Source organism: Entelurus aequoreus, linkage group LG16, assembly GCF_033978785.1.
Source record: "Entelurus aequoreus isolate RoL-2023_Sb linkage group LG16, RoL_Eaeq_v1.1, whole genome shotgun sequence".
NCBI lineage: Eukaryota > Metazoa > Chordata > Actinopteri > Syngnathiformes > Syngnathidae > Entelurus > Entelurus aequoreus.
The window spans coordinates 18,144,139-18,170,284 of NC_084746.1; the positions used below are offsets into that span (position 1 = coordinate 18,144,139).

Genomic DNA, 26,146 nt, shown 5'->3' on the forward strand with positions numbered 1-26,146 from the left:
AATCTACAATGTAAACAGTCATGAAAAAAAGAAAACCCATTGAATGAGAAGGTGTGTCCAAACTTTTGGCCTGTACTGTATATAAATACATGTTTTTTTTACATTTTTAGGCCAATCTTCATACAACCAAATGGATTTCTTCTAACCTGTTACATGTTTTGAAAAAGTTTAATTAGAATCATTACACTAAACAATACATTGCAAGAATCGGTTTAAATCGGGAATCGTGTTGAATTGAGAATCAATTCTGAATTGAATCATCACCCCAGGAATCGGATAGAACCGTTAGGTGCCCAAAGATTGACAAGCCTAATAAACAGTGCAAATCGAATCAGACTTGACTTGGTCAGAGACCATCTGATCGCGTTGCTCACCGTAGTGCAGGGGTCGGGAACCTGTTTGGCTGAGAGAGCCATGAAAGCCAAATATAATGTATTTCCGTGAGAGCCATATAATATTTTTTAACACTGAATACAACTAAATGCATGCATTTTTAAGTAAGACCAACATTTTTAGAGTATTATAAGTCTCTTATTCTTTTTGATAATCGTTATTCTGAAGCTAACCAATAATAAATAACATACTTCTTACCATTAATGCGACTTCTTGAACAGGTGCAGTAGAAAACAGATGGATGGATTAAAATGCATGAGAATGTTTTATACTTTGAACGTTATTTTTAACACTGTGATTACCAGCGGAATTATTCATTACTTATCGTGTTAAGCAATGTCAGCTAAGATTTATCTGAGAGCCAGAGGCAGTCATCAAAAGAGCCCCATCTGGCTCGAGAGCCATAGGTTCCCTACCCCTGCCCTAGTGGCTGTTAGGGGTGCGCAAAAACAATTCTAAATTGATTCATAATTTTCAAACATCGATTAATAGATTTAGACAAACTTTATTGATCCACGGGGGAAATTGTTCCACACAGTAGCTCAGTTACAAAGGATGGAAAGGGTAAGGATGGAAAGGATAATGCACACGAGGGCACAAACAAAAGGTATAAAGTAGAGATGTCCGATAATATAGGACTGCCGATATTATCGGCCGATAAATGCTTTAAAATGTTATATCGGAAATTATCGGTATCAGTTTGAAAAAGTAAAACGTATGACTTTTTAAAACGCCGCTGTACGGAGTGGTACACGGACGTAGGGAGAAGTACAGCGCGCCAATAAACCTTAAAGGCACTGCCTTTGCGTGCCGGCCCAATCACATAATATCTACGGCTTTTCACACACACAAGTGAATGCAAGGCAAACTTGGTCAACAGCCATACAGGTCACAATGTGGGTAGCCGTATAAACAACTTTAACACTGTTACAAATATGCGCCACACTGTGAACTCACACCAATGATTTACCTGAGAGTCGGGGGATAGGAATTCATAAGGCGTATCATCGATATCACTGATGAGCTGAATATCCTGCATGTTCAGACAAGCATTTTCTTGCCGCACATTGCACATCTTCCTTCTGGTGAAAACAGAGTCCATCTAATAGCTGGCTTGAACTAAAGAAGACAAAAAAATGACACGCTTGTGAATCAGTCAAGTTTGTCAGTGGTTTGAGAATGGTGTTGTTTTTTGTCCCGTACATCAAAGCAGACTCTTTTAAAAAGTGTCCAAGATGACTTCCTCTTTGCTAACCATCAAATTGGGAACATGGTTAGCTCAGAGATCGACAACTAAGAAAAAAGGTGTCCATAGCGGCATTTGATAAACATTGTAAGAATAAATGGTGTCTGACTGCCGACGAGTTGGTAGCATGATAGCATGATAGCATGCTACATGTAAACACAGAGGGTCGCAAATCAACAGATGGTTAGCCGGAAAAAGTTAGCGCCGCTGTGGTCATTTGAAGCGAAAAACAACCAAATAACCAACTGGACCATGTTTATACGTTACGTATTGTAGTTTTGTGTTAGCTCCCATGTCTCGTGAAATTACTCCTATTGGCCCATTCCATGTCATGTAGCTTTAGCAACAATAACTTCAAAAGTCGTTGTGTCCGCCCATGTTTTACAAGCCCGCTGGTGATTGGGTGGAAGAGAACAGCCTACACAATTGATTGGCAAGACCGGCTGTCAATCACTCAACCCCGCGAACAGTGGCGGGGTTGAGCGAATTGACCCAACTGGCCAATCACAAACGTGGAAGCAGAGTGTCGTACTGTGGGTATAAAATTGTATTTAAAAAATGTATACTATTATTAATATACTACTCTACTTATCTGACGATATAAGAACACAATGACACATTTTTATTATAATATATGACATTTTTATTTGATCAATAGTTTATTTGCTTTTGTTTCAATGGGTGAGGGCCGACATCCGGGCAACTGAGCTACATACGGGTTCTTCGAGCCATAGCAACCAGACTGGCGTTGAAAACAAACCGTTGCCATTACTCTTTAACCTGTCGACCTACGCTGGTTAAACCCGTCATTCTGTCTCCAAAATGCCGAAAAACTGTGTTGTTTTTGGTTGTGCTAACCACAACTGGAAACAGAGAAAACAAAGGTTGTATTTTGTTCTGCCAAAGCGTGATAAAAGCCCACAGAGACGAGACAGCCACGGGCCCAGGCTTCGGTTCCATGCACGCTACAGCGGGAGGGACGGGCTCGGCTTCCAGCATGAGACGCAGGAGCTGACGTCCAAGCGAGTTGACATCCAAAACAAACGCTTCTACTTGGACGTCAAGCAGAACGCCAAAGGCCGCTTCTTGAAGATAGCCGAAGTCGGGCCGGTGGCAGCCTCACGCTGTCTATGTCGGTCGAGTTCCGCGACTACTTGGGGGACTTCATCGAACACTACGCCCAGTTGGGTCCCAGCAACCCGGGAATGGTGCAGGATGAGCCGCGGTGGGCCCTGAAAAGCGAGTTCATAGTGCGGGAGAATCGGAAGTACTACATGGACCTGAAAGAGAACCAGCGGGGACGGTTCTTGAAGATCCGGCAGACCGTGAACAGGGGGCCCGGCTTGGGGTCAGACCATCGCGCTCCCGGCGCAGGGATTTATCGAGTTCCGCGACGCTATGGCCAAACTTATTGACGATTACGGCGTGGACGAGGAGCCCGCGGAGCTGCCGGAGGGCTCGTCGATGACTGTGGACAACAAGCACTTCTTCTTCGACGTGGGCTCCAACAAGTACGGCGTGTTCACACAAAGTTGTTGATAACTTCCGCGTCTCTTTCTTAGTAGCGCGCAGGCTAAGCTAACTAGCAAGCTAAGCTAAGCCTGAGAAGCTTTAAAGTTCACTGAGACGAGTCTGACGCAAATAATAAATTTTCGTTTTTTCACACGATATGCGAATAAGTAAAAATGCGTAAATGAAGGATTTAACGCCGACTTCCAAGCCACAACGCTCGTTAAATGCTTTTTCTGTCAATGCTGTGTTCGCTGTGAGCTGGTTTGTTTTCAACGAATTCCCGGTTGCTAGGGGATTGGTAGGCGGAAGTGACGTAGGTCCGCCCTCACCCATAGAATAGAATAGAATAGAATAGAATGGACTTTATTGTCATTATATTTGCATGTAACGAGATTAAGGACCTCCTCTCTGAGCTGCCACCTTACCGTGGTAGAGGAGTTTGCGTGTCCCAATGATCCTAGGAGCTATGTTGTCCGGGGGCTTTCATGCCCCCTGGTAGGGTCTCCCAAGACAAACAGGTCCTAGGTGAGGGATCAGACAAAGAGCAGCTCAAAGACTTCTATGGAAAGGAAACAACAAGGATTCAGATTTCCCTCGCCCGGACGCGGGTCACCGGGGCCCCCCTCCAGAGCCAGGCCCGGAGTTGGGGCCGGGCCTGTCCCCATGGGGCACAGCCCGAAGAGGCAACGTGGGTCCCCCCTCCAATGGGCTCACCACTCATGGGAGGGGCCATAGAGGTCGGGTGCATTGTGAGCTGGGCGGCAGCCGAAGGCAGGGCACTTGGCGGTCCGATCCTCGGCTACATAAGCTAGCTCTTGGGACGTGGAACGTCACCTCGCTGGGGGGGAAGAAGCCTGAGCTTGTGCGTGAGGTAGAGAAGTTCCGGCTGGATATAGTCGGACTCACCTCGACGCACAGCAAGGGCTCTGGAACCAGTTCTCTCGAGAGGGGCTGGACTCTCTTCCACACTGGCGTTGCACGCAGGGAGAGGCGACGAGCTGGGGTAGCAATTCTTGTTTCCCCCCGACTCAAAGCCTGCACGTTGGAGTTCAACCCGGTGGACGAGAGGGTAGCCTCCCTCCGCCTTCGGGTGGGGGGACGGGTCCTGACTGTTGTTTGTGCTTACGCACCAAACAGCAGTTCAGAGTACCCACCCTTATTGGATACACTCGAGGGAGTACTGGAAAGTGCTCCCCTGGGTGATTCCCTTGTCCTACTGGGTGACTTCAACGCTCATGTTGGCAACGACAGTGAAACCTGTAGAGGTGTGATTGGGAAGAATGGCCGCCCGGATCTGAACCCGAGTGGTGTTTTGTTATTGGACTTTTGTGCTCGTCACAGATTGTCCATAACGAACACCATGTTCAAGCATAAGGGTGTCCATATGTGCACTTGGCACCAGGACACCCTAGGCCGCGGTTCCATGATCGACTTTGTAGTTGTGTCATCGGATTTGCGGCCTCATGTTTTGGACACTCGGGTGAAGAGAAGGGCGGAGCTTTCTACCGATCACCACCTGGTGGTGAGTTGGCTGCGATGGTGGGGGAGGATGCCGGACAGACCTGGCAGGCCCAAACGCATTGTGAGGGTCTGCTGGGAACGTCTGTCAGAGAGAGTTTCAATTCCCACCTCCGGAAGAACTTTGAACATGTCACGAGGGAGGTGCTGGACATTGAGTCCGAGTGGACCATGTTCCGCACCTCTATTGTTGAGGCGGCTGATTGGAGCTGTGGCCGCAAGGTAGTTGGTGCCTGTCGTGGCGGTAATTCTAGAACCCGTTGGTGGACACCGGCGGTGAGGGATGCCGTCAAGCTGAAGAAGGAGTCCTATCGGGTTCTTTTGGCTCATGGGAGTCCGGAGGCAGCAGACAGGTACCGACAGGCCAAGCGGTGTGCGGCTTCAGCGGTCGCGGAGGCAAAAACTCGGACATGGGAGGAGTTTGGCGAGGCCATGGAAAACGACTTCCGGACGGCTTCGAAGCGATTCTGGACCACCATCCGCCGCCTCAGGAAGAGGAAGCAGTGCACTGTCAACACCGTGTATGGTGCGGATGGTGTTCTGCTGACCTCGACTGCGGATGTTGTGGATCGGTGGAGGGAATACTTCGAAGACCTCCTCAATCCCACCGACACGTCTTCCTATGAGGAAGCAGTGCCTGGGGAATCTGTGGTGGGCTCTCCTATTTCTGGGGCTGAGGTTGCTGAGGTAGTTAAAAAGCTCCTCGGTGGCAAGGCTGTGGGGCTGTCTTGGTTGACAAGATTCTGCAGCATCGCGTGGACATCGGAGGCGGTACCTCTGGATTGGCAGACCGGGGTGGTGGTTCCTCTCTTTAAGAAAGGGAACCGGAGGGTGTGTTCCAACTATCGTGGGATCACACTCCTCAGCCTTCCCGGTAAGGTCTATTCGGGTGTACTGGAGAGGAGGCTACGCCGGATAGTCGAACCTCGAATTCAGGAGGAACAGTGTGGTTTTCGTCCTGGCCGTGGAACTGTGGACCAGCTCTATACTCTCGGCAGGGTCCTTGAGGGTGCATGGGAGTTTGCCCAACCAGTCTACATGTGCTTTGTGGACTTGGAGAAGGCATTCGACCGTGTCCCTCAGGAGGTCCTGTGGGGAGTGCTCAGAGAGTATGGGGTATCGGACTGTCTGATTGTGGCTGTCCGCTCCCTGTACGATGAGTGTCAGAGCTTGGTCCGCATTGCCGGCAGTAAGTCGGACACGTTTCCAGTGAGGGTTGGACTCCGCCAAGGCTGCCCTTTGTCACCGATTCTGTTCATAACTTTTATGGACAGAATTTCTAGGCGCAGTCAAGGCGTTGAGGGGATCCGGTTTGGTGGCTGCAGGATTAGGTCTTTGCTTTTTGCAGATGATGTGGTCCTGATGGCTTCATCTGGCCAGGATCTTCAGCTCTCACTGGATCGGTTCACAGCCGAGTGTGAAGCGACTGGGATGAGAATCAGCACCTCCAAGTCCGAGTCCTTGGTTCTTGCCCGGAAAAGGGTGGAGTGCCATCTCCGGGTTGGGGAGGAGACCCTGCCCCAAGTGGAGGAGTTCAAGTACCTAGGAGTCTTGTTCACGAGTGAGGGAAAAGTGGATCGTGAGATCGACAGGCGGATCGGTGCGGCGTCTTCAGTAATGCGGACGCTGTATTGGTCCGTTGTGGTGAAGAAGGAGCTGAGCCGGAAGGCAAAGCTCTCAATTTACCGGTCGATCTAAGTTCCCATCCTCACCTATGGTCATGAGCTTTGGGTCATGACCGAAAGGACAAGATCACGGGTACAGGCGGCCGAAATGAGTTACCTCCGCCGGGTGGCGGGGCTCTCCCTTAGAGATAGGGTGAGAAGCTCTGCTATCCGGGGGGAGCTCAAAGTAAAGCCACTGCTCCTCCACATCGAGAGGAGCCAGATGAGGTGGTTCGGGCATCTGGTCAGGATGCCACCCGAACGCCTCCCTCGGGAGGTGTTTAGGGCACGTCCAACCGGTAGGAGGCCACGGGGAAGACCCAGGACACGTTGGGAAGACTATGTCTCCCGGCTGGCCTGGGAACGCCTCGGGATCCCCCGGGAGGAGCTGGACGAAGTGGCTGGGGAGAGGAAAGTCTGGGCTTCCCTGCTTAGGCTGCTGCCCCCGCGACCCGACCTCGGATAAGCGGAAGAAGATGGATGGATGGATGGAGATTAAGGACTCCAACTTAAGGTGCGGTAGTGGGAACAAATATGGGATAAAAATAAATTACACAAGAAGTAATAAAGATAAAACTAAGAATTGGAATAAATAGACTACTATCCAATAAAAAACAATAAGCAATTCTGTACAATATACAAAACAATATACTGTACAATATACAGAACAAGACAAGAGTACGGAGTGATAACAAACAGTGTCGGATGTATTGCACTCGAAGGGTAATATTGCGCAGTAGGGTATTAGGGTAGGATATTTCAAAATCAGGTGTCCTAATCATATACAGGTGTAGAAAATCAAGCACTTTCGTTTGTTCTCTGGAGTGATGAATCACGCTTTTCCATGAATTAATTAACGTGGTTAAACAAGTTGAAAAACTTATTGGGGTGTTACCATTTAGTGGTCAATGGTACGGAATATGTACTGTACTGTGCAATCTACTAATAAAAGTCTCAATCAATCAATCCATCTGGCAATCTGATGGACCAGTCTGGGTTAGGAGGTTGCCAGGAGAACGCTACATTTCAGATTGCATTGTGCCGAGTGTGAAATTTGGTGGAGGCGGAATCATGGTGTGGGGTTGTTTTCCAGTGAAAGGATTTTTGAATGCTCCAGGATACCAAAACATTTTTGACAATTCCATGCTCCCCACCTTGTGGGAACAGTTTGGAGCGGGGCCCTTTCCTCTTCCAACATGACTGTGCACCAGTGAACAAAGCAAGGTCCATAAAGACAGAGTCTGGTGTGGATGAACTTGACTGGCCTGCACAGAGTCCTGACCTGAACCCGATAGCACACCTTTGGGATGAATTAGAACGGAGACTGAGAGCCAGGCCTTCTCCACCAACATCAGTCTGTGACCTCACCAATGCGCTTTTGGAAGAATGGTGGAAAATTCCTATAAACACACTCCGCAACCTTGTGGACAGCCTTCCCAGAAGAGTTGAAGCTGCAATAGCTGCAAAAGGTGGACCAACATCATATTGAACCCTATGGGTTAGGAATGGGATGGCACTTCTAGTTCATATGTGAGTCAAAGCAGGTGGCCAAATACCTTTGGCGATATAGTTTATGTAAGGGACAAGCGGTAGAATAGGGAAGGTTAATTATTTAACAAATTCATGTATTTGCCCATCAGTTTTACCACTACAGATGAGCTCTACTTTGGACAGTAATACATCAAAAAGGTATGCTCCAGTGCAGTTTCACATCTTTTTATGACCAAAAATGTTTTAATGTGGTGAGGGGGTACTTGACTAGAAAAAGTTTGAGAGAAAATGTCAATATAGTGGGGGCCCTTCACTTTTGTCTAAAAGCGCCAAATTTGACACAGGTGTAGCTCAGGGCATACTTAAATGATTTGGCTAGGGCGCCCACGCCGGTGACCTTTGGGGTCGCCACAGCGGCTGATCCAATATGGCCACCACCTGAACACGCTTTTGCCTCTACATTTGAACCAGATGAGCTACAAATCCAAACCTGGTGTCTTTTTCATGTTTTTTGACAATTAGAAATATGATGGAAAAATCATCTTTATGATTGGGTGTGTCTGGACACCTAATTAGCATATTTCCAAGATGCCGGCGATGTAAAAATTAGGTGTACCTTAACTTTTGATACTTTTGGCAAACTATTTTAGGTTTTTTGAGCATCAGAAACATACTGGAATGATCAGATTTATGATCATTTATTTATTAGAGCACTTTAATTTCCATATTAACAACATAGCCATTATCCACCAAAATGTATTGCACATATATTTCAACACAGATAGAATGTAAAGCTACAGATATATTTCATTGTAACATTAGTAAAAGTAGAGAAAGTCAATGTTACCCCCCTCCCCCCTGTAATATAGGTTTCCTTTTCAACAGAAATAGAAACGTATCTTACAGAGAAGGCTCCGACACTGTTATCAACACAGTGGATAATAGTTTGGTCCCGCGACACGCTACTGTTGTGTCTCCTGACTTCTCCTGATGTGAAAATCATACAGAAGAGCTTATCTATGTACAGTCGTTCTATTGCCTAATCTAACACTGTGAAAATCATCAACTTTATTTTCATGGAATGCATTTCTCAGTGTAGCTATTATCAAACAATATGGCCTCCACATCATCTGATAGCATCAATTGGGACTTATGTCGTCTCTGCCAATTACAGTCTGATGACCCCTTACTAACACCCAAAAGCGAAGGACTTTTGTCACTAGAAAAGGATCTCAAAAGATTTCATTGAAATGGTGAATGCTATACCTTCATGTATAAATGTCACAATTGATCAATTGAATGATGGTTCAGGTATCGCATCAACACTTGTATTAAATAAGGCCAAATACCACAAACGCTGCAGAAGCTACTGTAGTAGTTCTCGTGTTAAAAGGGCTCGAAAGCATGAGGATCATGCTGTCCCCTCCTTATTAAGTCCTAAAAAGCTTCGATCAAGTCATCCCCAAACCAGGGGTATTCATTGTGTGATATGTGAGGGGAGGATACGAAAGATCTGCACAAGGCATTAACAAATAATGTTGATTCCAAAATGAAAAGCTGGGCAAAATCTAGTAAAGATTTTACATTTCTTGGGAGATTACCGTATTTTTCAGACTATAAATCGCAGTTTTTTTTCCCATAGTTTGGCCGGGGGTGCGACTTATACTCAGGAGCGACTTATGTACGAAATTATTAACAGATTACCGTAAAATATCAAATAATATCATTTAGCTCATTCACGTAAGAGACTAGACGTATAAGATTTCATGGGATTTAGCGATATGGAGTGACAGATTGTTTGGTAAACGTATAGCATGTTCTATATGTTATAGTTATTTGAATGACTCTTACCATAATATGTTACGTTAACATACCAGGCACGTTCTCAGTTGGTTATTTATGCGTCATATAACGTACACTTATTCAGCCTGTTGTTCACTGTTCTTTATTCATTTTAAATTGCCTTTCAAATGTCTATTCTTGGTGTTGGGTTTTTATCAAATAAATTTCCCCCAAAAATGTGACTTATACTCCAGTGCGACTTATATATGTATTTTTCCTTCTTTATTATGCATTTTCGGCAGGTGCGACTTATACTCCGGTGCGACTTATACTCCGAAAAATACGGTAGTTACTCAAGCGTCTGATGTACACGCAGCAGATGTGTACTATCATACCAAATGTTATCTGAACTTGAGATATGCAGCACAAGTTATGATATGTCCAGTCTATTGCAGCACCAAGCAAACAATCGGAAAATTACCGTCATATCAATTCCTAGATATGGTCGAAACTATTTAAAGTGCACTACGCATAATAAACGCAACATTGTTAATATTGCCACTACGGATAATCTTAACAAAAACTCGTCAAAACAGCCCAATACCTATAATATGGGCTTTTTAAACATAAGATCATTGTCTCCCAAGGCATTATTAGTTAATGAGGTCATTAGAGACAACAATCTTAACGTCATTGGTCTTAGCGAAACCTGGCTCAAACCAGACTAATTTTTTGCGCTCAATGAGGCATCTCCTCCTAACTATACGAATGCGCATGTTGCCCGTCCTCTTAAAAGGGGAGGGGGTGTCGCACTAATATACAATGAAAATTTCAACCTTACCCCTAACCTAAATAATAAATATAAATCGTTTGAGGTGCTTACTATGAGGTCTGTCACACCGCTACCTCTCGACCTGGCTGTTATCTACCGCCCCCCTGGGCCCTATTCGGACTTTATCAGTGAATTCTCAGAGTTCGTTGCTGATCTAGTGACGCACGCCGACAATATAATCATAATGGGGGACTTTAATATCCATATGAATACCCCATCGGACCCTCAGTGCATGGCGCTCCAAACCATAATTGATAGCTGTGGTCTTACACAAATAATACATGAACCCACGCATCGCAACGGTAATACAATAGATCTAGTGCTTGTCAGGGGTGTCACCACCTCCAAAGTTATGATACTTCCATATACTAAAGTAATGTCCGATCATTACCTTATAAAATTTGAAGTTTTGACTCATTGTCAACAAGCTAATAATAATAATAACTGCTATAGCGGCCGCAACATTAATGCTGCCACAACGATGACTCTTGCTGACCTACTGCCTTCGGTAATGGCACCATTCCCAAATTATGTCGGCTCTATTGATAACCTCACTAACAACTTTGACAATGCCTTGCGTGAAATTATTGATAGTATAGCACCGCTAAAGCAAAAAAGGGCCCCTAAAAGGCGCACCCCATGGTTTACAGAAGAAATTAGAGCTCATAAATTATTATGTAGAAAACTGGAACGCAAATGGCGCGCGACTAAACTTGAGGTTTTCCATCAAGCATGGAGTGATAGTTTAATAACTTATAAACGCATGCTTACCTTAGCTAAAGCTAAATACTACTCAAATCTCATCCGCCTCAACAAAAACGATCCTAAATTTCTGTTTAGTACAGTAGCATCGCTAACCCAACAAGGGACTCCTCCCAGTAGCTCCACCCACTCGGCAGATGATTTTATGAATTTCTTTAATAAGAAAATTGAACTCATTAGAAAGGAGATTAAAGACAACGCATCCCAGCTACAACTGGGTTCTATTAACACAAATACGACTGTATATACGACGGACACTGCCCTCCAAAATAGTCTCTCTATTTTTGATGAAATAACATTAGAGGAATTATTACAGCGTGTAAGTGGGATAAAACAAACAACATGTTTACTTGACCCACTTCCTGGGAAACTTATCAAGGAACTGTTTGTATTATTAGGTCCATCAGTGTTAAATATTATAAACTTATCACTTTCCTCCGGCACTGTTCCCCTAGCATTCAAAAAAGCGGTTATTCATCCTCTGCTCAAAAGACCTAACCTCGATCCTGACCTCATGGTAAACTACCGACCGGTCTCCCACCTTCCGTTTATTTCCAAAATTCTCGAAAAAACTGTCGCACAGCAGCTAAATGAACACTTAGTGACTAACAATCTCTGTGAACCTTTTCAATCCGGTTTCAGGGCAAATCACTCTACGGAGACAGCCCTCGCAAAAATGACTAATGATCTATTGCTAACGATGGATTCTGATGCGTCATCTATGTTGCTGCTTCTTGATCTTAGCGCCGCTTTCGATACCGTCGATCATAATATTTTATTAGAGCGTATCAAAACACGTATTGGTATGTCAGACTTAGCCTTGTCTTGGTTTAACTCTTATCTTACTGACAGGATGCAGTGCGTCTCCCATAACAATGTGACCTCTGACTATGTCAAGGTAACGTGCGGAGTTCCCCAGGGTTCGGTTCTTGGCCCTGCACTCTTTAGTATTTACATGCTGCCGCTGGGTGACATCATACGCAAGTACGGTGTTAGCTTTCACTGTTATGCCGATGACACTCAACTCTACATGCCCCTAAAGCTGACCAACACGCCGGATTGTAGTCAGCTGGAGGCGTGTCTTAATGAAATTAAACAATGGATGTCCACTAACTTTTTGCAACTCAACGCTAACAAAACGGAAATGCTGATTATCGGTCCTGCTAGACACCAACATCTATTTAATAATACCACCTTAACATTTGACAACCAAACAATTACACAAGGCGACTCGGTAAAGAATCTGGGTATTATCTTCGACCCAACTCTCTCGTTTGAGTCACACATTAAGAGTGTTACTAAAACGGCCTTCTTTCATCTCCGTAATATCGCTAAAATTCGTTCCATCTTGTCCACTAGCGACGCTGAGATCATTATTCATGCGTTCGTTACGTCTCGTCTCGATTACTGTAACGTATTATTTTCGGGTCTCCCTATGTCTAGCATTAAAAGATTACAGTTGGTACAAAATGCGGCTGCTAGACTTTTGACAAAAACAAGAAAGTTTGATCATATTACGCCTATACTGGCTCACTTGCACTGGCTTCCTGTGCACTTAAGATGCGACTTTTAGGTTTTACTACTTACGTATAAAATACTACACGGTTTAGCTCCAGCCTATCTCGCCGATTGTATTGTACCATATGTCCCGACAAGAAATCTGCGTTCAAAGAACTCCGGCTTATTAGTGATTCCCAGAGCCCAAAAAAAGTCTGCGGGCTATAGAGCGTTTTCTATTCGGGCTCCAGTACTCTGGAATGCCCTCCCGGTAACAGTTAGAGATGCTACCTCAGTAGAAGCATTTAAGTCCCATCTTAAAACTCATTTGTATAATCTAGCCTTTAAATAGACCCCCCTTTTTTTAGACCAGTTGATCTGCCGTTTCTTTTCTTCTCTCCTCTTCTCCCCTGTCCCTTGCGAGGGGGAGTTGCATAGGTCCGGTGGCCATGGATGAAGTGCTGGCTGTCCAGAGTCGGGACCCCGGGTGGACCACTAGCCTGTGCATCGGTTGGGGACATCTCTGCGCTGCTGACCCGTCTCCGCTCGGGATGGTTTCCTGTTGGCCCCGCTGTGGACTGGACTCCCGCTGATGTGTTGGATCCACTGTGGACTGGACTTTCACAATGTTATGTCAGACCCACTCGACATCCATTGCTTTCGGTCTCCCCTAGAGGGGTGGGGTTATCCACATATGCGGTCCTCTCCAAGGTTTCTCATAGTCATTCACCGACGTCCCACTGGGGTGAGTTTTTCCTTGCCCGTATGTGGGCTCTGTACAGAGGATGTCGTTGTGGCTTGTACAGCCCTTTGAGACACTTGTGATTTAGGGCTATATAAATAAATATTGATTGATTGATTGATTGACTGACAAGTTGCACAACATGAAACATCTTCCAGCATATCAGAAGAAGCGTCTACCAGTGAATCCAGGGAAAACTTTGACCCTCTGACTATAGCGCAAATTGTTGCCCTAGTTGAAGATTCAGATTGTTCCTTCACAATTTCAAATTCAAGGCAACTCTATAGAACCCTTACAGTGTTTCCCATAAACTGCCAAGATACCTGTGGCGGTGGGGGCGTGGCCACCATGACATCATCGAGTAATTTGCATAATTTACTACAATGATATGATTTTCTCTAAAAATGCTCAAAAAATGTGTACTTACTAATTAATTATAACAGCTTTGTTTTAAACGTCCATCCATCCATCCATTTTACAATATAATTACAACACTTTATGTACATATTTTGAACAATAAGTTATTCACTGAAATATATTTATTAATTGTGGTTCTTACAAAAAATATATCTTATAAAAATATAAAAGCTAAAATGTCTCTTAAAGCTCTGCCCCTTTAATTAGTGCATACTAAATAATTTAACTTTAGCCTACTACTACAACCATATTATTTACCAGCAACATAAAGTGAAACAGAGGCAGAGGTGTCCTGCCACAGTCAGTAACAAACAGAAAACAGTAGTGGTGGTAGATAGACACAAAGCTTCATCAAACATCTGGGGCCGTACTTATCAAGCTTCCATTTTACACTTAAGTCCTGAGAATTTGCGAAATTTAGTCCTACTCTCAAACTTAAGAATAAAAGCTTTTTATCAACGTTCTTAAGTCTAACAATCACTCCTACTCTCCACGATATTTAAGAGACCTTCAGAGGTGTCTTAAGTGGTTAGGAGTTGCCAGCAGGGGATGGCACTGAGGCGAGAGAGACGTGCGCGAACATTCAGGGAGCGGAACGATGTTCTGGATTTGTTTGATGACGAGCAGCTGATCAAATGGTATCGTTTAGACAGAGCGGGTATTATTTTTGTCACAGATTTAATACTTTTCGATTCCATGTTGATTTCTGCATGTGGCTGCAGTGGGCTAGTATATATAGAGCCACCCACACCAGTTTCAAATTAGTTGCCTAATTAATGAATTGGAAAGAAAATGTTATGACAGTAGCGTATGTGTGTGGCCGTGAGGTGAGTGACGTCAGTGAGTGTGTGGGCGACAGAAGAGAGGGAGCGGTAGCGTGAGTGCCGGCGGGGACTAGTTTGTTTTGTATTATTTTGTTGTTTATTGTCAAAATATACACTCCCATTGTCCACTTAAATATTTCCAAGATATTTCTTTATTCTTAGACAACGGATTCCCTTTCGTGATTGGTCATTTCTATGGACACAGAAATGACGTCACCTAAAATTCCATTTACGGCACATAGTAATGTCGTAATTCAGCTCTGAGTGTGACACTTAAGATTCAGTCCTACACTTCGCTGAAAGTGTGAGTAAGACGCTTGATAACTAACTTTTAAGTGCAGCTTTCAGCGAAGAATTTATTTACTCTTAAGTCAACTCTTAGCAGACTTCTTAGGAGTAATTCTGAGAAGCTTGATAAGTACGGCCCCTGATCCACTGAACAAAGAGCTCCAAAAATCTTGATCCTACACTTCTCTTTTGTAAAGTAAATCTGAACAGCCGATATGGGCATCTACATAAACTATATGATTTGCCTGAGAAGCTTGACAGGACACACACAAAAAAACATTTTTTTTAAATAAAATAAAAAAAAAAAAATTAAAAACAATTTTTTAAATTTTTTTTTTTATTTTTAATTTTTAATTCTTTCGTGGCGGGCCGCCACAAATAAATGAATATGTGGGAAACACTGCCTTATGAATGAACGTGGGCATGTCTGTTATAATGAACCTCATGCAACAAGATTCAAGACACATCTCCTCTCTTTTCTGCCTGACTGGAGTGAACACCAGAAAGGGAGGGAGACGTACATTGCAAGCCAGCAAAAAAGTGGCAGACAGTGTAGCTAGAGGCCATGACTCCAACCAGATTGATCAAGATGAGGCACTTTTGTTGACAAGGGCTGCCTTGGTTTTACACAAGTATTGTTTACAACCAGGATACAAATTTGATGGCACCTTGCCTTCCGACTGTCTTACGGTATCTGTTCCTGAACCTTTAAGAGTATGACATTGTCCTTCAAGGACCAGGACTCCTCAAAGCCATGCACCAACAATGAGGGTCCAGCACACTAACCTGGATGCGCACACTTGGTGCAGCTTTGGGGAACAAAAACAACAACCCCACCCCCCCCCAAAAAAATAAAAAATTTAAAAAATAAAAAAGGGAGAGAAGAAGACAGCCTCCTCGTGGCCTCCCCCGCAAAAAGCCAAAGAGTAGTTGCCCAATAAGCGAAACCAATGTCTTCAAAATGCCACAACCACAGCCGACCCCCACCCCGACATTTCATATAAACATTAGAAAGGAATCATGCATGTTGCACCAGGTTTTACTCATAACAATGCCCAAGTTACGTCCAATGTCTTCAGAATAGCAAAACACCACTTGGAAATATGCAAATTAGGGGTCTAGACACACCCAAAAATAAAAATGAGCATTCCAAAACATTTCTAATTGTCAAAACACATGAAATAGACACCAAGTTTACATTTGTAGCTCATCTGTTTCAAATGTTAGAGACAAAAGCGATTACAAGTGGCGGCCATATTTGATTGGCCGCTGTGGTGACCCCAAAGGTCACCGGTGCGGGCGCCCTAGCTAAATCATTTAAGTATGCCCTGAGCTACACCTGTGCCAAATTTGGCGCTTTTAGACATAAGTGAACAGAAATATCCCTAAGGGCCTCCATTAATAGGAGACATTTTGACGTATACGTATAGTGGTGTGTCAAATGGTACAAACCCCAAAACCAGTGAAGTTGGCACGTTGTGTAAATGGTAAATAAAAACAAAAGACAAAGATTTGCAAATCCTTTTCAACCTATATATAATTGAATAGACTGCAAAGACAAGATACTTAATGTTCGAACTGGTAAATGTTATTTTTTGCGAATATTAGCTCATTTGGAATTTTGATGCCTGCAACATGTTTCAAAAAAGCTAACACAAGTGGCAAAAAAGACTAAGAAAGTTGAGGAATGCTCATCAAACACTTATTTGGAACATCCCACAGGTGAACAGGCAAATTGGGAACAGGTGGGTGCCATGATTGGGTATAAAAGCAGCTTCCATGAAATGCTCAGTCATTCACAAACAAGGATGGGGCGAGGGTCACCACTTTGTGAACAAATGCATGCGCAAATTGTCCAGTTTAAGAACATTTTTCAATGAGCTACTGCAAGGAATTTAGGAATTTCACCATCTACTTAATATCATCAAAAGGTTCAGAGAATCTGGAGAAATCACTGCACGTAAGCGATATTACAGACCTTCAATTCCTCAGGCAGAACTGCATCAAAAAGCGACATCAGTGTGTAAAGGATATCACCACATGGGCTCAGGAACACTTCAGAAACCTACTGTCAGTAACTACAGTTGGTTGCTACATCTGTAAGTGCAGGTTAAAATTACTATGCAAAGCGAAAGCCATTTATCAACAACACCCAGAAATCCTGCCGGCTTTGCTGGGCCTGAGCTCATCTAAGATGGACTGATGCAAAGTGGAAAAGTGTTCCGGGGTCTGACGAGTCCACATTTAAAAATGTTTTTGGACCAAGGAGGAAAATAACTTTCCGGATTGTTATAGGCGCAAAGTTCAAAAGCCAGCATCTGTGATGGTATGGGGGTGTATTAGTGCCCAAGGCACTAAGGGGTACTTGACTGGAAAAAGTTTGAGACCCACTGAGATTCCTGAAAGAAAGCAACAAAGAAGCAGCACTCAGGTCGTATCACAAATGGTGCTTTAATGTTTTCAGGATTAACACTTTAACATGTGTCATGATACATTAAGTGGACTAATACTAATCGTCGCCAAGCAGGTTAATCACCGTTCTTTGGCTGCAGTGGCCCTTATTAGCCAGACACAAACAATACATTTCAAATTAAAAAGGACTTGTGTCCCCCAAAAAGGCTGCTTGTTGAAAAGATTTAAACACCAGAGTCCAAATCATCACAATAACACATTTCAATTACACAGTCCAATTTTAACAAAGACAGGATTAACTCAAACAAGCCTGTTAGCCGCAGAGTGGAAATTTATGTGACAAATTAATCTGATGCATTTTTTTTTTATTTAAGTACAAAACATAAAAACTCAAAAGGTCAATAAAGAGTGTAATCGCATTGCTTTATAGTGTGTTTCCTTATCAAAGCTAAAAACAGAAGCTTTTTTTTTTTTTTTTTACACATTTTGATGCTAGGACCAGCACAAAGTAACTTTTAATCAACGATAAGGAATGCTGCTATAATTTGAGCATTTAATATTATCCGGTTACTGTGAGATTAGAAAAAAGACGTCTGCCGAGCTGAATTGCAGACATACATAGAGAAAAAGTGGAAATTGTAAAAATAAATGTATATAGTTCTATATAAAACAATACAAGTTTGCAGCAGCATGTTTAAGTGCCTCTTGAAAAGCACACACATAAGTGTACTTTCCAAAACTGAACTTAATACATATGCCAAATACAGTAAGAAGTACTCACAGCTGGGAACTTTATGTGAAGGAGGGATGTTATAACAAATACTGTACACAAAATACCCACGTGGACACAAAGGTTCACGGTGTGACCTCCATGGCAAAACAACATCCCTCCCTTCCTCAACCTAAACACGCGCCCGTTTATACTCGGCTGCTTTGCAATTGACAAGAGTATCACTGGGTTTAAAATAATTCACCATAAAAGGTTCACTGAAAGCCTACAAGTGCAGTGCATCGAACAATTTATGCATAATTCAGGGTTTGTTGTGAACACTCAAAGCAACATAAAAGAATGGCAAAAGCGCAAATACATACAAATAGTTGAAAGCCAAAGCCTTGTTTTTAGCAATAAACTTGAAAGAACTGAGAAAAAGATGAGTTCAGTTGTGTTAATATATTCACAGTGGACTGCACTGAACCAGTAGGCTTTGCAGAAAGCTTAATAGCACTCGGATCTAAACTAAACAGATACATGTTCATTAACGCTCTGATTACAACCCGCAGGGGACCTCTAGGAGGCAGTGACGCCCTCCCACTCCACCAGGTACTGCACCTTGCCGTCCAGGGTGACCCGTCGAGCCAGGACTTTGTACTTCTCCCCGCAAGCCAGCCGTCCTGCCGTTCCGAAGTAGGAGCTGATGGAGCTCTTGAGGTGGGACAGCTGACTGTTGGGGTCCATGCCGTGAACTATGTCCGTGGAGTGCAGCCCTGGGAGCGGGCTCGGCATCTCCGTAGACGAAGGGTTTGGTTCTACTGGGCTGGGGGAGAGCATGGCTGCGTTGGGGGGCTGCAAGGCCCGTCGTGGCCGCCCGCGTTTTCTTTTGATAGGTGGAGGGGAAATGGGCAAGGTGGAGGTTGTCGACCGGGTCTTGCTTGAGCTACATAGGCTGGATGGGTGTTTGATAGAAGTTCTAATGTTAATTTAGTATTTCATTAATAGGGAGGGACTGTATGGGCGCCATACCTGGACTGCCTGGAAAGGCTCGTTGAGGTAGTTTCTGTGGTGCTCAGGGCTCCGATAGACTCCACATCTGAGGCTTGAGATGACGGTAAAGATCTGTCACTCCTGTTGTGTTGGGCGCAAAGAGAAGATGAGCAACGGGGCGGCGTGGCGAAGTTGGTAGAGTGGCTGTGCCAGCAATCGGAGTGTTGCTGGTTACTGGGGTTCAATTCCCACCTTCTACCTTCCTAGTCACGTCCGTTGTGTCCTTGGGCAAGACACTTCACCCTTTGCCTCTGATGGCTGCTGGTTAGCGCATTGCATGGCAGCTCCCGCCATCAGTGTGTGAATGTGTGTGTGAATGGGTAAATGTGGAAATACTGTCAAAGCGCTTTGAGTACCTTGAAGGTAGAAAAGCGCTATACAAGTACAACCCATTTATCATTATTTAACAAAAAAGGTCAACAGAAACACAGCAAAAGTGTGACAGGAGAACTCATCAATGTGCAGATGTTTCACACAAGAGATTTAAAAGGCGACCATCAGAGTTTTATACTTACTTGATAGAAGTAAAGCAAGCCAATGAGTGGGATTCTAGTGGGAGGGGCTTTTTCAGCTCCTGTCAAATGGACAAAGTACATTTCCACGCGTCAACAGAGGCACTGAAGCCAGTACAATCGAACATGCGCCTAAAGGTATGACTCCCGCCCAGTAGAACATACATAGAATTTAAAAGTGTTAAGAACGATCCATATATCTATAGATTGATTTATATTCGATTGATATTTTGATGATTTTATGCCTATACTGGCTCATCTGCACTGGCTTCCTGTGCACTTAAGATGCGACTTTAAGGTTTTACTACTTACGTATAAAACGGTCTAGCTCCATCCCATCTTGCTGATTGTATTGTACCATAAGTTCCGGCAAGAAATCTGCATTCTAAGAACTCCAGCTTATTAGGGATTCCCAGAGCCCAAAAACAGTCTGCGGGCTATAGAGCGTTTTCTATTTGGGCTCCAGTACTCTGGAATGCCCTCCCGGTAACAGAGATGCTACCTCAGTAGAAGCATTTAAGTCCCGTCTTAAAACTAATTTGTATACTCTAGCCTTTAAATAGACCCCCATTTTAGACCAGTTGATCTGCCGTCTTTTTTCTGCTCTGCCCCCCTCTGCTGCGTGGAGAGGTTATTAGGTGACCACAGATGACGCGCTATCTGTTCAAAGTCGGGACCCGGGGTGGACCACTCATCTGTGCATCAGTTGGGGACGTCTCTGCGCTGCGGACTTGTCCCCACTCAAGATGATCCCCTGCTGGCCCCACTATGGACAGGACTCTCACACTATTAACTAGATCCACTCGCCGTCCATTGCACCGGTCGCCCAGGGGGGGTCCCCACATCTGCGGTCCCCTACAAGGTTTCTCATTGTTATCCCATTGGGTTGAGTTTTTTCTTGCCCTGATGTGGGATCTGGGGCCGTATTTATCAGGAATTACTCTTTAGAAGTCTGCTAAGAGTTGACTTATGAGTAAAGAAATTCTTCGCTGAAAGCTGCACTTAAAAGTTAGTTATCAAGCGCCTTACTCACACTTTCAGCGAAGTGTAGGACTGAATCTTAAGTGTCACACTCAGAGCTGAATTACGACATTACTATGTGCCGTAAACGGAATTTTAGGTGACGTCATTTCTGTGTCCATAGAAATGACCAATCACGGAAGGGAATCCCTTGTTTAAGAATAAAGAAATATCTTAGAAATATTTAAGTGGACAATGGGAGTGTATATTTTGACAATAAACTACAAAATAATACAAAACAAACAAACAATATTGGCAATGAATCAAAAATAAATGTTTCCTTTTCTTTCCAATTGATTAATTAGGCAATTAATTTGAAACTGGTGTGGGTGGCTCTATATATATAATAATATATATATATATATATATATACACATATATATATATATATATATATATATATATATATATATATATATATATACACACAGTATATAAAAATAATACCCGCTCTGTCTAAACGATACCGTTTGATCAGCTGCTCGTCATCAAACAAAGCCAGGACATCCTTCCGCTCCCTGAACGTTCCCGCACGTCTCTCTCGCCTCAGTGCCATCCCTTGCTGGCAACTCCTAACCACTTAGGACACCTCTGAAGGTCTCTTAAATATCGTGGAGATTAGGAGTGATTCTTAGATTTAAGAAAGTTGATAAATAGCTTTTATTCTTAAGTTTGAGAGTAGGACTATATTTCGCAAATTCTCAGGACTTAAGTGTAAAATGGCACTCTAAGACGCTTGATAAATACGGCCCCTGAGCCGAGGATGTCGTTGTGGCTTGTGCAGCCCTTTGAGACACTCGTGATTTAGGGCTATATACAGTAAGTAAACATTGATTAATTGATTGATTGATTGATTGAAATACAACGGCACTATAACAAATCTCTCAAAGCACCTGTGGCGCCATTGGTCACATGCCGTCCGCCCAGGCAAAGCAGCGTTCATGGAGAAGCAGCACAAAGTTGGAGTTGGTTACACTTGCTCTTTTGTTGAATATTACTCCACTGCTGTTTTTTCAAATGTAGTGTAACAGTTTGAATATTTGTTCACTCCTCATGTCGGAGTGTTGGCGTCATAGGAGGTCGAATGTGATGCGAGATGAGTCAGCACGCTCGCTTCAAACTTTAGTTTTGTCTTTCAAGAGTGCTTTAAACGACCTACACATTGGACGTGAGCAGTAGCAGGTCAAATCACTGCTCATTTAACCTGAAGATATTTGGTTGCACTTAATTTTTTACATTAATATTGTATTTGTATTATTTCTATGTACGAACCCCGTTTCCATATGAGTTGGGAAATTGTGTTAGATGTAAATATAAACGGAATACAAAGATTTGCAAATCATTTTCAACCCATATTCAGTTGAATATACTACAAAGACAACATATTTGATGTTCAAACTGATAAAAAAAATTTTTTTTGCAAATAATCATTAACTTTAGAATTTGATGCCAGCAACACGTGACAAAGAAGTTGGGAAAGGTGGCAATAAATACTGATAAAGTTGAAGAATGCTCATCAAACACTTATTTGGAACATCCCACAGGTGAACAGGCAAATTGGGAACAGGTGTGTGCCATGATTGGGTATAAAAGTAGATTCCATGAATTGCTTAGTCATTCACAAACAAGTATGGGGCGAGGGTCACCACTTTGTCAACAAATGCGTGAGCAAATTGTTGAACAGTTTAAGAAAAACCTTTCTCAACCAGCTATTGCAAGGAATTTAGGGATTTCACCATCTACGGCAGGGTTGGGCAATTAATTTTTACCGGGGGCCGCATGAGCAACCCGAGCACTGCTGGAGGGCCACATCGACAATATTTCAATTAAATTTTGCTCAATATTATTTTTGATATATACCGTAAGATAAATAATAATAATAATAATAATAATAATACTTTCATTTAACCTAACTTAACTTTATACCAAAAGCACTGCTTTGGAAATCATTTGTACCCCTTTCAGAGATCACATTTAGTTCCCCTTAAACATCCTCATGTTGCACAATGAAACGTAAGCATAGGATGAAGTGTGCACTCCTGTAACTTTCTCTAGTAACAGCATTCCATGATTAATATCAATAAATTAACATTAATAATAACTGACAGTAAAATAAGCACACGTATGACTGAGGAGTCATAGTGTAACTTTGTGTGGTGTTTGAGTTGTCCGACTTTTTGTGTGGCCATAAACGCACCAGTGGTTTAGTGGTATGCGTGTTGGTGACAGATGACAAGTTGGTTTTGGCCTGGTTTGTACGGCAGAAAATGACTAGTTTTTCGAGATAGTAGTGTTTTACTCATGTTTTTGGTGTGGTTATGGCCGAATATAAACAGTTTTGCTCAAAGTGATCGATATAATTCCTGGCCTCGAAGCATCTCGATAGACGTTACAATAATTGAACGGTGTTCAATTGAACGGTGTTGACGAACACCGTTAGGGCCGCTTGTTGTCACTATCACTCAAAGTTGCATTGCAAAATTACACAGAATAAATGTGTTTATTTTGTTTAGAATTCAGATGGGATTTGATTTGGTGCGCGGCAAATATTTGCTGTGCGCAGAGGATGCTTGAGCAGTGCGCAATTGCGCAAAGCGCACCTTAGAGGGAACGTTGATTGACAGTCCATGTCTTGTTGAAAACACGCCATTCGTCATCAACTTTTCTCTTTTTAGCGTCTCGGGTGTAAACCGTGCATCACTTGTTGCTTTGCACCTTCACTCACAGGTTACACACGGACTTACGCCCATAAATAACACTTTTCAAAATAAAAGCAGCACAGTTGTATTGCGCGCACGACATAGATGTTTTTTCAACTTTATTTTGTAATTTGTGATTGCAGCTGTTCACATTCACTCACAATCGCGCACGAGCATACGTCCACACGGAAGTAATACAAATAACGCTTTTCAAAACAAAAGCAGCACTGTTGTATTGCACACTCGACATAGATACTTTTTAAAATTTATTTTGTAATTTATGATTGGCCTCACGCGGGCCGGACAGGGACGCACAAAGGGCCGGATGTGGCCCGCGGGCCGCAGAATGCCCAGGTCTGATCTACGGTCCGTAATATCATCAAAAGGTTCAGAGAATCTGGAGAAATCACTGCATGTAAGCAGCTAAGCCCGTGACCTTGGATCCCTCAGGCTGTACTGCATCAACAAGCGACATCAGTGTGTAAAGCATATCACCACATGGGCTCAGGAACACTTCAGAAACCCACTGTCAGTAACTACAGTTGGTCGCTACATCTGTAAGTGCAAGTTAAAACTCTCCTATGAAAGGCGAAAACCGTTTATCAACAACACCCAGAAACGCCGTCGGCTTCGCTGGGCCTGCGCTCATCTAAGATGGACTGATACAAAGTGCAAAAGTGTTCTGTGGTCGGACGAGTCCACATTTCAAATTGTTTTTGGAAACTGTGGACGTCGTGTCCTCCGGACCAAAGAGGAAAAGAACCATCCGGATTGTTATAGGCGCAAAGTTGAAAAGCCAGCATCTGTGATGGTATGGGGGTGTATTAGTGCCCAAGACATGGGTAACTTACACATCTGTAAAGGCGCCATCAATGCTGAAAGGTACATAAAGGTTTTGGAGAAACATATGTTGCCATCCAAGCAACGTTACCATGGACGTCCCTGCTTATTTCAGCAAGACAATGCCAAGCCACGTGTTACATCAACGTGGCTTTGTAGTAAAAGAGTGCGGGTACTAGACTGGCCTGCCTGTAGTCCAGACCTGTCTCCCATTGAAAATGTGTGGCGCATTATGAAGCCTAAAATACCACAACAGAGACCCCCGGACTGTTGAACAACTTAAGCTGTACATCAAGCAAGAATGGGAAAGAAATCCACCTGAGAAGCTTAAAAAAACGTGTCTCCTCTGTTCCCAAACGTTTACTGAGTGTTGTTAAAAGGAAAGGCCATATAACACAGTGGTGAACATGCCCTTTCCCAACTACTTTGGCACGTGTTGCAGCCATGAAATTCTAAGTTAATTATTATTTGCAAAAAAAAAAAAAAAGTTTAGAGTTTGAACATCAAATATCTTGTCTTTGTAGTGCATTCAATTGAATATGGATTGAAAAGGATTTGCAAATCATTGTATTCCGTTGATATTTACATCTAACACAATTTCCCAACTGATATGGAAACGGGGTTTGTAGTAAAACAGCAACAATAGCAGGTAAATATACTGTTAATTCTAACTGAACTGTTGGTTGCACTTTAGTTTTGATAATATTGTATTATTTCATGTTGTAAACAAAATAGGTAGATCTTCTGTAAAATGTTGGTTACTATGCTATTATTGAACATTTCTTGAATGATGTAAATGTGAGCAGAAAAGGTTTCCTCTGGTTAATTTAGCCTTAAGTGTTGGTTGCACTGTATTGAAATAAAATGTGAATGCATTGGCAATTCATTGTTGCTTACTTGCTTGTTTGTATCATAATTCATTTATACATCATTCCTCACAAGAAATAACAGGAATATAGGAAACTTCAACTGCAGTGTCCACTATTTATTTCACAGTCACACTGCTTATTTTTTTGCTAAAAAGATACTAAATCCATTTAAACTCACTTAGTCGTTTCAAAAAAGTAATATTGTCCCTGAATGAAATTGTCAACCACAAATATTGAATGGAATCGTTGTTAAAGGCCTACTGAAACCCACTACTACCGACCACGCAGTCTGATAGTTTATATATCAATGATGAAATCTTAACATTGCAACACATGCCAATACGGCCGGGTTAATTTATAAAGTGCAATTTTAGATTTCCCGCCACACTTCCGGTTGAAAACGTCTAGATTTGATGACGTATGCGCGTGACGTCAATGGTTGATACGGATGTATTCGGACCCATTGAATCCAATACAAATAAGCTCTGTTTTCATCCCAAAATTCCACAGTATTCTGGACATCTGTGTTGGTGAATCTTTTGCAATTTGTTTAATGAACAATGGAGACTGCAAAGAAGAAAGCTGTAGGTGGGATCGGTGTATTAGCGGCAGACTACAGCAACACAACCAGGAGGACTTTGAGATGGATATCAGACACGCTACCGTGAGTACAGCTTTGGCTTCCAAACATTTGATCAGTTGCCCGTACGTGCGTGTCGCTATGTACATGTCACGTACGTAACTTTGGGGAAATATATGTTTCTTGCCGACTCTGATGGCGGCCGGGGTGCCGTTGAAAGCTACAACGCCCGCTGCCGCCGCCGTCCCCTAGCTAAGTTAGCTTCAATGGCGTCGTTAGCAACAGCATTGTTAAGCTTCGCCAAGCTGGAAATTATTAACCGTGTATTTACATGTCCATGGTTTAATAGTATTGTTGATCTTCTGTCTATCCTTCCAGTCAGAAACAAAATAAATAAACCCCTATCTGCATTTGAGCCCGATGCTATCACGTTAGCTCAGTAGCTAAAGAGCTTCGCCGATGTATTGTCGTGGAGATAAAAGTC

At 43.2% G+C, this 26,146-nt stretch overlaps 2 protein-coding genes and 1 pseudogene across 6 annotated transcripts in view; 1 reads left to right on the top strand and 2 right to left on the bottom strand.

Annotated features, from left to right (window-relative positions):
• Positions 1-1,972, bottom strand: part of ccdc18 (coiled-coil domain containing 18) — a 101,231-nt gene extending 99,259 nt beyond the window's left edge. For all 3 annotated transcript variants that reach the window (XM_062022271.1, XM_062022270.1, XM_062022269.1), the window contains exons 1-2: positions 1,597-1,972; positions 1,364-1,512 (exon numbers count right to left, since the gene is read on the bottom strand). In XM_062022271.1, the coding sequence (XP_061878255.1) occupies positions 1,364-1,495 (132 nt within the window). In that variant the 5' untranslated portion in view covers positions 1,496-1,512; positions 1,597-1,972. The remainder of the gene's footprint in view (positions 1-1,363; positions 1,513-1,596) is intronic.
• Positions 1,973-2,015: 43 nt separating this feature from the next.
• LOC133631455 (transcriptional activator protein Pur-alpha-like) lies at positions 2,016-3,178 on the top strand (annotated as a pseudogene).
• Positions 3,179-17,400: 14,222 nt separating this feature from the next.
• The window catches only part of mtf2 (metal response element binding transcription factor 2), a 31,785-nt gene continuing 23,039 nt past the window's right edge, over positions 17,401-26,146 (bottom strand). For 2 of the 3 annotated variants that reach the window (XM_062022273.1, XM_062022272.1), the window contains exons 13-15: positions 19,658-19,716; positions 19,122-19,223; positions 17,401-19,068 (exon numbers count right to left, since the gene is read on the bottom strand). In XM_062022273.1, the coding sequence (XP_061878257.1) occupies positions 18,669-19,068; positions 19,122-19,223; positions 19,658-19,716 (561 nt within the window). In that variant the 3' untranslated portion in view covers positions 17,401-18,668. The remainder of the gene's footprint in view (positions 19,069-19,121; positions 19,224-19,657; positions 19,717-26,146) is intronic. The other variant, XM_062022274.1, reaches the window with a different exon arrangement.